Genomic DNA, 13,090 nt, shown 5'->3' on the forward strand with positions numbered 1-13,090 from the left:
ATATTAACAATATGATTGATTTCTTAAGAATACGACGGTCACCTTATTTTTCTGTACCAACAGCCGGTCTGCAACCTTTATCAGGGCGAAGTGATCTTTCTCCACGTCTTATTGCAATGTGATTACCACAAGGATGAGTTCTTACTGTAAGGTAGGTGTACTCACCCATAAAGAGGCTCTTGGACCCACCAGCGATGTGCACACACTTGAGCGATGACATAAACTCGTTCATGACAGGAGTCTTAATCTGATACAAGAAAAGAAGAAAAGTTCACACTTGTAGCATTTTCTGCGCACATCCTTCGAACCCAAAGAGCATGATTCACTGAATTGTCTAGTAAACACAGAAGACATTGGAAAATGCACAGAGAGCATGGTACTTGTACTGATATTAACATCAGAAATGTGCCGAACATTACCATTTCATTTCAGTGTTGTTTTGCAAAGATGACAACATTGACAGTGTTACTCACAAACTTAAAAAAATGAGTAAAATAAAGGCCTTGACTTGACGTGACTTGAGTACCATGCACATTTCATGACTAATTCACAGATATCCTAAACTTAATGGCAACAGTTTCCATTTTTGCTATTGATTGCAAACATTCTGAATATTACACAAAGACTTGTGCAAATGAAATACCTTCGAGCCCCTAGGCCCTCCTAACTGATCTTATCGTTCAGTCCCCACGCAAGCACTTTAACTTACTTTACATTGTAGATATGTATATCCCTTTAAGTTCATGTTCCAAAAAGTATGTTTCACAAATAGTAAAAGAATATAATAAAATGAATTTCTAAAAATAGAAAACAAGTAAGAACACAATAAAGATATCTGCTCATACCTTTGAGCCCCTAGGCCCTCCTAGCTGATCCTTATCGTTCAGTCCCCAGGCAAACACTTTCGTCTGTATGTCTCCAACGTTACTGATGCTCCCCTCCCGCTTTCCTCTCGGTCCATTGCTCCTCTCATCGTCCACTTCCTCCTCCTCATCCTCCTCTTCGTTGTCTGAGGCCAGGAAGGAGATGTTGGCGGCGACGTCTTCGTCGTCCGCCCGGATCCGACCAACCACAGAAAGGCCGTGGATCTTACAGTCTATACCAGAACTCCGGCATTGTTTGATAGAAATCTCGAGGAACCTGTAATACTGTGGGGAGATGGACAAGAAATATCTAATTCAGCTCGCTGCAAAGCTAATCTTGCACTTCTTGTGACAAAACAGATGCTATTAAAGTATACATAAACATGATACATACATACATACCAGTGAAATACCCCTACGTAGGTCTTAGATCATGATGGTGCTGCACTTCTAGCTATCAGAAAAGTATAACACTTTGCGTGAAGTCAGCCACTTTCAGTCATGCTAAAGTTTACAGAGAATGCAATTCTACAAAGAATCACCAGGTGGTGTCAGTGCACTGTACCCACCTCTGTGATGTCCTGCAGCAGGGTGACCAGAGTGTCGGTGGTGCTGACATGGACTGTGCGACTAAACAAGCTGTAATTCTACAAAGAATCTCTAGGTGGCGCCGGTGCGCTGTACCCACCTCTGTGATGTCCTGCAGCAGGGTGACCAGAGTGTCGGTGGCACGGACATGGACTGTGCTACTAAACAAGCTGTAATTCTACAAAGAATCTCTAGGTGGCGCCGGTGCGCTGTACCCACCTCTGTGATGTCCTGCAGCTGGGTGACCAGAGTGTCGGTGGCACGGACATGGACTGTGCTACTAAACAAGCTGTAATTCTACAAAGAATCTCTAGGTGGCGCCGGTGCGCTGTACCCACCTCTGTGACGTCCTGCAGCAGGGTGACCAGAGTGTCCGTGGCGCTGACATGGACTGTGCAGACCTCCTTAATTTTTCTCTAACCATAACTGCAATTCTACAAAGAATCACCAGGTGGCGCCAGTGCATTGTACCCACCTCTGTGATGTCCTGCAGCAGGGTGACCAGAGTGTCGGTGGCGCTGACATGGACTGTGCGGATCTCCTTCAGGTTGGAGAGGAGGTCTCCGCCGGAGATGACCACCAGGCTGGGCATGTAGGAGCTGTCTGCAGGGTCCACCTGGAAAGGCAAGGTGGTCCTGTGGTTAGTGCTGCTGACTTTTGAATTTAAAGAGGGACACAGCGTGCCCCTTTTCTGAAAGGCGTAGGAAGCCTATTTGGATTTCCTGTAATTCATAGGGAGAGCCGTTTCGTACACACGATTCATAGCGAGGCAATCAAACTTTGTAAAGCGTTGCCTGGACACCCCCCCCCCCCCATGCAGACCCTCTTTAAATGTTCTGGGTTCCGATCCCTAGCAAGTCCCAATGTTGTGCCCTTGGGAAAGGCACTTTACACCTAATTCCTCACTCTAATCAGGTGAAAATAAGTGTCTACATGTAGCTTCAGTTAGGAATGTCCTCTCGGATGGGACGCATAGTGGAGGTCCTGTGCTTGAGGAGAGCAACAACTCGAACACATTATATAAACCCACCACACTTATCCAATAGAGTATGGATCCATCCGCCTAGTCTAACACAGCTTGTACCTACTGTACAAAACTGGTGTGTTACGCCTAAAGGCTGTTTACTGGCTATGCAAAACAAACAAACAAACAAACAAACAAACCTGCATGCGCAAGCGGTGCACAATGATGTCTGGCTGCAGCTCCAACCGGATCCAATGCTGCAGGGGAGAGGACCAAACATGTCCGGACGGTTACTTATTTTACAAAAATCAACAAACAAGCTTCTGACCTAGCCTCCATAGCTCTTTAGGCCGGCTGCACAAACAACCGAGTACAAAAAGAAGTCAGCAGCAAAAAGTGTATCATAAGCCAAAAAAAAGGTCCATAGAGCCTGCTATGGAGGCTACTTCTGACCGTAATGGTAACTACAGTATAATAATTCTGCCATGTTAAGCCTATATAAGACTGCCACAATAAAAAAACAGATCTACTAAATGCAGTATCAGTAATCCCCAAGGTATGCACATATCAGATATCCAGGTGTTGAAGACGTTCTTGAGAAGATCTTGATAACATCAAGGAGTTTATAGACTCCGTGATGGCCTCTTCAGAGACAAAACAGCGGGGATGTGAATGCCAGAGTCACATTTCTGAACCAGGGAATGAAAAATAAAAGTGTATAATCCAGAAATATACACAAATTATGCTCGATTTTTTTAAACATTCCGTTCAAAAGAAGAGGTCAAGGGATAGGTGAGATATTCATAGTTTGGGTTCCTGCAAACTTCCTGGCCATGCAATGGTTTGGAAATGTGCCCCCAAAAATGTACATTTAAGTTTAGCTTTTTTGTGTCTCCGGGCCATTTTATCAGCTTAGTCCTCTTCCTTGCATTTTACGTCAGCCAATTTGCCTTTGCCTTACTCCCAAGCTACACCAGAGTTAGGGTTAAGGCCTAGTGCTTGGAAGAGATACGAGAGTGGAGGTTACCTGTGAAGGAAAACCGTGTAAGGAGCACGGGGAAGGTGTATCCTTCACTCGCTCCCCACACGAACACTAAAATGCACACAGAGACAGAAGACAGTGAAGCTACGCACACAAGCACAGGTACAGAAAATCACTCGGTAGGGTTGTGGAGGGGAGAGGATTCTACATGTACATATATAGGTACAAGTCCTAAAAACAGCATCATCTACAATGTACAATCATGTACATGTACATGTGAGTGGTGTGTGTAAATTTGTACTTGATGACTATAATAAGGAGCAAGGCACAGGCAAATTGTATACAACACGAAAACACAATGTTCTTCCAACAACTAAACATTTTTAGTTTTGATGTTACATCCTACATGTATTAGTTTGAATGTGCACTTTCATTGCATCCCTGCGAAGCAGTACTAGACAAGAAAACATACTTATTTGTAGATAAACAAATAGATAAACAAACAAACAAGCAGCGTACTTTCCCCTGCGAGCCGCTCGACTGCCAGTAGGACCCTCTCCCGTCGATGAGTCGCGACGCCTGGTTCTCCCGGGAGGACACGGTTAGGTTCCGGACGCAGCGGGACCACTCGTCCACCAGCGTGCCCGTGAGGTTGGTGCCCTTCTTGTGGTACTTCCCTGGTCGCCCTGCTGGCACTGGACTGGCTCCTGTGAAAATATAAATGGTGGGAATGTTTCTTGAACCGGTTCTGGCTTAGGACTTGGTCATATACGTCTTGCAATTGTCATATGATCATCTACATAAGGACCACCTTAGATGATTTTTCCCAATGACAGTTTAGATCATTTAGAATCCTGTCAATAGTGACCACATAGACCAGATTTTGAGCAGATTTTATCTGTCCCCTGAGTGGTCTTGTCGGGCAGTTTTGACTGTATGCAGACCAGGGCTGTCTCCAGCTTCAAACTTTGTTTTGTCCGACTCATTGCTTTGGAGCCCATGTTGCTGATTATCATTGTTGAATCAGTCATGTAAGCTTACCAAAATAAATTTTCATTATTTTCATGCCATGAACTTTTTGGAAGGACAGGATGCAATTTTTGTCCTTCTTGAGGAGCACATTTCCGTCCTAGAACAGAGGGACGGGTCCTGGAGACAGCCCTGATGTAGACCGCAGACAGTGTTACCTGGCTCTGTGATCCTAACGAAGGGATGTTTGTGGTGCTTCTTGGTCTTGAAGCAGTTCTCGCAGTAGTCGAAGTCGTCGCAGGTCTTGCACTGGAAACGGGGGCCGTTAACAGGGAACATCTGGCAGCCATCACACCTGAAATGGCAAAAAAAGATGTCTGATTTCTGGACGTTGAGTGACAGCCGTTCAGTGGAAAGGGGACCTAATGAGTAAAAAGGTATCTGAAAGTCTGAATTATCTTTCTTGTGTGGTAACGGTATGTACTGTAAACTACACTGGAAACGGGGCCATTAACAGGGAACATTTGGCAGCCATCACACCTACGAAGGCAGAATAGGTCATTACAAAATGTATTCTAGAATAAGAAAAAAACTTAAACATACATCCAAGTGCTAACAGGTTTGTTCAGGCCTGAAAAAGTAGATCCAGGAAAAACACTTTTCAAAATACATTTGTAACAAGACCACAGTATGTCCAGGATCAATTATACAAAAGTCGGTAGTCCTGCTACAGTACCAAGGTTGGTCACCAGGAAGTTCACTACGCCTACTCACCCACCAAATAGCATTGCAGTCCATCCAGAAGTTCTTGAAATATTCTGCCGGACACGCACGTACAAACACGCGCGAACAGGGTAAAAACTATACCTTCATTTTCAATGGAGGTAAATAGGTCAGAATCAAGGAGGACCTCCACCACCTCAATCTACACGATGTAAATCCACAGGACAGAGGCACCTGGCGAACGGCCACCAAGCTTCCCCATCAGCATGCAAGCACGTCGAACCCCCAGATGATGGGGAAAAGAAGACGATAAACCGGATAGTGAGTGAGTGAGTGAGTGTGAAAGACAAGTTGAACTTACGTGACCCCAGGATGGCTGCTAGGCACAAGTTCCATCTCTGAGACCAGACCTGTCCAATGGGACTGCTCGGGGAAGTCTACAGTCACGTCCTTTCCATTTGAACTGAAGGCTGGGGGGAAACAAGTACAAATATACAGCGTAATTAGTTTCTTCAGATTGGTGCGTCACTGAATAAAAAGACTCTCTGTACACAACCAGCTTGAACAAACATAGCCCACTAAAAGGCTAAACTTTAACAGGTTGTAACAGAATTCAAAACCAGAAAATGTGGAACCGTATCGAGAAATTGAGGAACAACCATATCATGTAAATAAACAGTATGTACTTTATGCATTGACATTTTCATCATACTGGGAAATTTCTCTCTGACTTTTTTGGCAAGTAGAGCACTTAATGGCGGACTGTGTCGTCTGGAGGAAAAGAGTTACCTTGGTCCGGGCAAGCCGCCTGACATTATGATTCATGAACTAACATCATAATCCTCATGATGACAGCCCTTTCCTATAACTCATGACTCCTTGGTCCAGAGGCAAGGTCACTAAGGCCACACCAATTTAATTTCTTGGCTAACGGATTTTTATTTTCAATTTTAGAAGAAAAAAAAATCATGAAAACAGAAGGCTGGGGTGAAAACTTGCACCTAACCCTGTTCACATCCTGAAACTGTGAGCACCAAAGTAAAAACATTCCTCTAAGATTCTGTTTTCATGTTGATTTTCCAATCTAGCATTTTTCAAACATTTTTTTTCAATTCCGTTAACCAAGAGAATAAATTGGTGTGGCCTAACCACTGGACTACGCACCCTAATGATGATGATGAAAGTTCTACAAGAACACAACGTCTAGCCAGGAATTCAATCAATCGAACCTGTGACCTAACGATCTTGTGTACACTAGCCTAGCAACCCAGCCATTTGACACCACTATGAAATATGACAAAAGTTCAAGTTAAGTAGGAAATCAAATCAAAGGTAATGTTTGGGCCCACCTGTGACCACCCCGATGCTGTTGTGAGTGACAGACCCCCACTTGTACTTGGGCGTGGTGACAGAGCGTTTCACTCGGACCTTGTCTCCAACCTTCACTGTACTGCCTGGGGCTGGGGAAGGGGGGTAGAATGGTGTTGGTTAGCAAATCACATCAAGTTAACTTCCCTTTGATTATACATGTATATTCTCAATTTCTAACAGCTTTTACAAATAGAAAAGCTATCATTACATGTAGTATCAATGGTTCCCAAATACATAACTTCCTTCAGCGACTACTAATAATCACTAAAACACATGTACATGTCATTGTGTGTGCATCTTTTTGCACAAATGCCACACACACACATTCTGTTATTGGGCAAAAATGTGCGCCATGGTTTTAAGTTCACAGTGAAACTGTCACCGCAAAAAACGCAAACATAAAACCACCGCGAACATTTCTGCATTTACATGTACAGTATCTTGCAAGCCTTACCTGGGTTAGTGGAATGCCCAAACAGTTCTACGTGGGTGACTGTACCCAGTATGTATGGATATAGCCTAGCCTTACCTGGGTTAGTGGAATGCCCCAGCAGTTCCACGTGGATGTACCGTACCCAGTATGTATGGATATAGCCTAGCCTTACCTGGGTTAGTGGAATGCCCCAGCAGTTCCACGTGGATGTAGCGTATCCAGTATGTATGGATATAGCCTAGCCTTACCTGGGTTAGTGGAATGCCCCAGCAGTTCCACGTGGGTGTAGCGTACCCAGTTTATGGATATAGCCTAGCCTTACCTGGGTTAGTGGAATGCCCCAACAGTTCCACGTGGGTGTACCGTACCCAGTATGTATGGATATAGCCTAGCCTTACCTGGGTTAGTGGAATGCCCCAGCAGTTCCACGTGGATGTAGCGAACCCAGTAGGTTCCTCCCTTCAGCTGCCAGTCTGCCTGAACATTCAGGTCGTGGAGACCATCACGGTCCAACTAAGGAACAGGAAGTTTCAGTTTCAGTTTATTTATTTATTGGTTTGGCTGTTTTGGACCCACAGCCAGGGCTGCCCAACTAGCCTGAGGCTATTACAAAGGGCTAGCCCTGCTGACAAAGACAAGACATTACAATGGACAGCATAACAAGCTATAACAATATTCCAAATACGTCATGTACATATTAAAAACTATGTGGCTTATGTTCATTTTCCTGTACTTTGATTTTCTCTTGTTTGTATTATGTGTTGTTCATTTTGTAAAATGCGATTAAAAAAAATATTTAAAAAAAAGAAAACATTATTGCAAAGTGCTGACCTTTGCTTAGTGAAAAGTCATATTAAAGGATGCACTGAATTTTGCTCTTGGAATGAGTTATTGTTATAGATGTTATTGGAAAAAAGGCGATAAAAAAATCAAAACACTTTTTGCTCTCAGCCCCCAGCAGGCTGCCAACATGGCTGCCGTTGCTGGGGGTCCCTTGGTTGTCTTCACATTGCTATGGCAACAGACCAGGCAATGCTATGAGCGCAAGGATGGCATCATCATCGAGCAAAGTACAGTAAAGTTGTTTGTGGGAGACACTGGGATCTGAACCCACGACCTCTGGTGTTGCTCAAAGTGAGCTGGTGGAGAATGGAGCATTATCCATGTGAGCTACATGTGAATTGTCTGTGTTTTGTCTGCAAAGTACTAGTACACACCAAAGACTGAGCATTGGTCTCTTCTTTCCTTGAAGTATTGTGATAACAAAATTTACATTTCAATAGACTTGTTTATGTGTAGTAAAACAATGCCATGACTTTTCACTCCAACAAATAATAGTCTCGAAATTCAGTCAAATTTCAATTGTACTTATACTGTAAAAAGTACTCATTACATCAATCTTTATTTGCAAACTCATTATTCCTGAAGGCTTATTGGAAGGTTAGACAAAGATATAATGAAAATGGTCTGAAAATTTATCCTACTCAACATTGTCATGAATCCACTTAACATTAAGCCACTCCCTCCCAAGAAGAAGTCAAGCCCCCCAGTAATGTACATAAAAACAGACCAGGCAATGCTATGAGCGCAAGGATGGCATCATCATCGAGCAAAGTACAGTAAAGTTGTTTGTGGGAGACACTGGGATCTGAACCCACGACCTCTGGTGTTGCTCAGAGTGAGTGGAGAATGGAGCATTATCCATGTGAGCTACATGTCAATTGTCTGTGTTTTGTCTGCATGGTACAAACCAATGACTGAGCAACATTGTTCTTTTCTTTCTTTCCTCAAAGCATTCTGACAACAAAATTTGCATTTCAATAAACTTGTTTATGTGTAGTTAAACAATGCCATGACTTTTCACTCCAATAAGTAATAGTCTCAAAATTCAGTCAACTTTCAATTGTACTTATATTGCAAAAAGTACTTATTAATAATAATTATATATAAATCTTTGTTTGCAAACTAATCCCCGAGGCTTATTGGATGGTTAGACAAAGATATAACGAAAAAGGTAAAAATATGTCTTGTCTATAGATATATCATTCTCATGTTTTTATGTACATTACTGGGGGGCTTGACTTCTTCTTGGGAGGGAGGGGCTTAATGTTAAGTGGATTCATGACAATGTTGAGTAGGATAAAAACTAAAAGGACTTAAATAAGTCATCGTTACCTTGACGACCCGTCCGATGTCGCCTTCATGCACCTCCTCGTACGTCCGGCAACAGCGGACCATCATGCCCACCTGGATGTGGTCCCGCACGTAGTGCGCATAGTCGTCGTTGCTCATGAAATCTGACCGCTTCTTAAAACTCTTGGAGTCTGTGATGCCATAGGCCTAGGGAAAAATAGAAAGGACGATGTCATTGTTTGGATAGAAATGTAGTTGTAGCAGCTGCGTAATCTTCCTAACTGTTAATTAACTGACAGGTTTGTCCCGCGACTGTGATCCAAACCAGCAGCATGCAAATATAACAAGGGTATAGAAGTTATCTGAACTGAACTGGGAAGTTATCCACTAGGTCCTGGCACAGTGTCACTTGTTCTATACATACATGTACATACAACAAAGCAATTTACAGACAGGAGTTTTAGGTATGAGTTTTAAGTACAGAACTGGTGTGTTAAACCATCATGTAGTTGATTAGTTACATGACGCAGCTGGACACAGGTACACAACAGCTCACCTCCAGATCCTCCAGCTCCTCAGCTTCCGACTCAGACTCAGAGACGATCTCCCCCGACGACAGGCTTGCCGCGTCCTCGTCTGACACGTCCGGCACCTGGATATCAGGGTGCTCCAGCAGCCAGCTCACCAGTGCCTCTGCACCTGGCGTCTCACCTGAGGACGTCGCTGCAGGTGAGAACGGACAGGTGTTAGCAAGGAGTGTAGAGACACACCAGGTGTGCCTTAAGCCCCCCTCTCACTGGATTTGTGTTAGCCTTGGCTTTATAATGCAAATATCATTCAAGACAACAAAACACACAAAGCTTAAAAAGATTTGTTTTTTGACGACGACATTTGTTGAGTGCTTTCTAAAATTGATCGGTCGAAGCAACGACACCAGCGTGCCGCCGGTCCAGTGAGAGGGGAGCTTTACTGTTATGGACAAGTGTTGTATCCATGCACACAAAAAAGTCATAGCTGAGTGATGCATGCACTGAAGTCTTTATCCATGCACAGTCTGTATCTGTGCACAGACGTCTTTGTTGCTTCATGCAACATAAAGAAGGCAACTGTTTTCTGTACAGAAAAGTAACTTTGGCTTTAGACTAAAACTTTCATGCCAATGACTTAAACATCTCCCTCCAAAGGGTGCCTTTTGGCCTTTAAGTTTGTACTACGTAAAGGTTATGCAGAAGGGATAGGGTTTTAAAAAAGCCAGCCGCATTCCACTTATGATGTCATCTACAATATCAAAAAGAAGGCAGATTAAAAAAAAAGCGATGCAACTGTATATTCTAGCTGGCAAGCACTAAATATGCTGAAATTGCAGGATGGATGTCCTGTCCTAAATTTCCTCAAAAGCTTACTAAAATACTGCATGCACACATGTGTAACACATAACATATTGAATAAAAAACCTGGATAACAACATTCCATAACAAGATCCTTAAACAAAGTTAGAAGCATGCAGACAAAAGCCATGCAAGGGCAGCAAGCGGCATTGCTCATGATCCACTTTCTAAAGTGTGAATGCCACAATGGAACCCAATACACCATTCAACCGTAGCACTTAATTTGCTTATGAACCTCCTGAAGGCATACAGTTTATACTTCCCAACTCCCTATGGGGGATAATAAATGTACTTCTTTCTCCGAAATTGTTCTGCCGACTTTTCATATCAGCCAATGATGGCATCAACTCAAATTAAAAGCAAGGAAATTCGGGTTTACGTAAAAAATTGAGAAACTTGTTTATTTTCTAAGACATTTTTCCTTCTTAACACAAGAGCAGGCAGGAAGTTAAGAAGAAGAAGTTGCAGCTATTGCTCTTTTTTAAAGTACTTTCTGCATTGGGATGCAGGGCTATCTCCAGGAAGTTTCCCCTCCCTGTCCAAAAAAGCTGAAGTTCGTGACATGAGACTGATGAAACTGCACTTTCTTAAGCATAAAATGACAGATTTTGTAACGAAAATCAACAACATGGGCTCAAAAACAATGAGTCTGACGTTAAAACTTTAAAGCTGGAGACAGCCCTGTTGGGATGAGATTTTGCACTTCCCATTTGTATTTTGAAATACAAATGAAGAAGAACAAATTGATAAATAACTGTTGCCCCAGGAGGTTCTACTCTGTGATTGATCACTTAACAGCTTTGTCTGCATCCTTCCCCAACTGTAGGCAGGGCAGCCGAGCTGGGAGCGTCTGACTCACTCAATGACTTAAGCGCAAACTCGACGTTCTTCCTCGGAAAACCCATCTCGATAAGCTGCTGTACGACAGGCACAGGGGGAGGGGGGCTGGACTTCCTGGTCTTCTTCTGTTTGTTCTGTTTGGAGGGTATGACGGGGGGAGTCTTGGCGCGCTCCTTGGGGGAGGTGCTGAGGATGTTGCTGATGGTTGTGTTGGGGGAGGAGGTGGAGTTGTTGGTGACGATGTTGGAGTTGGAGATGGGCGGGGGGAGGGCGCAGGGTCGGCTGACTTCCGCTGCAAGGTGCTGGCACACCGCTAAGGCAGCAGCCTGTGGGAAGACAAAAAATGAAATAATAACAACAGAACCATCAACCAATGTGAATTCTTTCTCTCACTTCTCAACCCATCCCCATTACCGTCCCCAGATCCCGTGCAGTCACTACACTCCTGACTTCACCCCAGTAAGACAGAGGTATTTCTCTATTCTGGGCCTTAATCTTATACTCAAGCCCCTCTGGCATAATGAAAACTATCTTACAAAATGTTTTGCCACATCTACCACTGTCACAGATAAACTTTCATTCGAAGCATCAATACAATTCACCTCTAGCTCCTGCCTTGCGAATATGGCTTTGACGGGGGAGGGCTGGGTTGCCGCAGACATCAGCTGCTGCATCAAGGTCACAGTCTCCTTGGGGAGGCCCTCCTCCTCCGTTGCAGAGTCGGCCGCTGCCGAGTCCAGGGCGGAAACGAGGGCCAGGATGCGCCGAAGGTTCTTCTGCTGGTGGAATAAGACACCAGAGGCCTTGAGGAGCCCCAAGCGGACTTGTTGTTTTCTTAGTAACGTTCTGTTGATGACATCTGCTGTAAATGAAGAATAATTTTCCCTTTGTTAGTTCAGTTGACAGTTCATTTGATGTACTATCATAGCCAGCCTGCTATGCACATTATTAGGCCTACACAATACAGACATAGATACAGATTCTGAAGTTTCCAAAAGTACAGGCCACTAATCCAAATGAATACAGAAAAATTAACTGAAGTTTTTTTTTTTAAATTGATGCTGCTGTCTTCCATCCTCTCCATGGTGCTGAAATCTGTGTTGTCTTACAATAGCGTCACAATAGGTTTGTTGCATTGCATATCTTCTCATTACAAGGTGGTATGATTTTTTTTTAAAGCATGAAATACCTGGTAACATTGGAACCAAAGCAACTGACCTTCTCTGGTCTTGTCGGTTGTCCCAGTTCTTGACTGGCGTCCCCCCTCCCTGTCTGGCTTGAAGCCGGCGGTGGCCAAACTAACCAGGGAGCCCCAGGTGTTGAGGATGGTGTCAGTCATCGGCAGCTTGTCCACACTGAAGCACACTTCTGTTACCTGAGGAATAGAATAAGGGAAAAGAAAAAAAAAATTATTCTGGAATTCTGGCAACACAGAAATAGCACATTTCAGTCACCTGATAAACACAGCAAAAGTATATTTAGCAAAGTTCTCAAAGTTCTCATCTTACAACATTTATTTGGCAGTCAAGTTGCTAAGGGAAAGCCTGTGAGTTAAGGGATTCGCGTTTTGGCACCCATAGATTGAGGTGCATCCTTAATCCAGTCTTATCTAAAAAATGTGGTGTGTTGAAAAACATATACTCAAAATGTGGCTTTTACTAAACATAGGTCTGGCAGCTTGGCATCACTGATTAGGACTGTATCTTGTACCAGTAGCATGCAAATCATGGCTGTTGTTATCTTACTGATATAATCAATATTTATCAATATGAATCCTTTGTGTAAGTGTTGGTTGGAATAACTACTGTGATGGACTCAACTGTGATGGAACAAACA

The 13,090-nt window shown here is 43.5% G+C and overlaps 1 protein-coding gene across 1 annotated transcript in view; it reads right to left on the reverse strand.

Annotated features, from left to right (window-relative positions):
* LOC136436191 (E3 ubiquitin-protein ligase HERC2-like) overlaps positions 1-13,090 on the reverse strand; it is a 99,404-nt gene that overhangs the window by 38,870 nt on the left and 47,444 nt on the right. Inside the window, exons 43-57 of the mRNA XM_066429972.1 lie at positions 12,473-12,629; positions 11,857-12,116; positions 11,211-11,580; positions 9,583-9,749; positions 9,069-9,233; positions 7,292-7,406; positions 6,439-6,549; positions 5,451-5,559; positions 4,585-4,721; positions 3,917-4,104; positions 3,443-3,508; positions 2,616-2,672; positions 1,927-2,067; positions 846-1,148; positions 166-247 (exon numbers count right to left, since the gene is read on the reverse strand). Of these exons, the coding sequence (XP_066286069.1) occupies positions 166-247; positions 846-1,148; positions 1,927-2,067; positions 2,616-2,672; positions 3,443-3,508; positions 3,917-4,104; positions 4,585-4,721; positions 5,451-5,559; positions 6,439-6,549; positions 7,292-7,406; positions 9,069-9,233; positions 9,583-9,749; positions 11,211-11,580; positions 11,857-12,116; positions 12,473-12,629 (2,428 nt within the window). The remainder of the gene's footprint in view (positions 1-165; positions 248-845; positions 1,149-1,926; positions 2,068-2,615; positions 2,673-3,442; positions 3,509-3,916; positions 4,105-4,584; positions 4,722-5,450; positions 5,560-6,438; positions 6,550-7,291; positions 7,407-9,068; positions 9,234-9,582; positions 9,750-11,210; positions 11,581-11,856; positions 12,117-12,472; positions 12,630-13,090) is intronic.

Source organism: Branchiostoma lanceolatum, chromosome 6, assembly GCF_035083965.1.
Source record: "Branchiostoma lanceolatum isolate klBraLanc5 chromosome 6, klBraLanc5.hap2, whole genome shotgun sequence".
Taxonomy (NCBI): domain Eukaryota; kingdom Metazoa; phylum Chordata; class Leptocardii; order Amphioxiformes; family Branchiostomatidae; genus Branchiostoma; species Branchiostoma lanceolatum.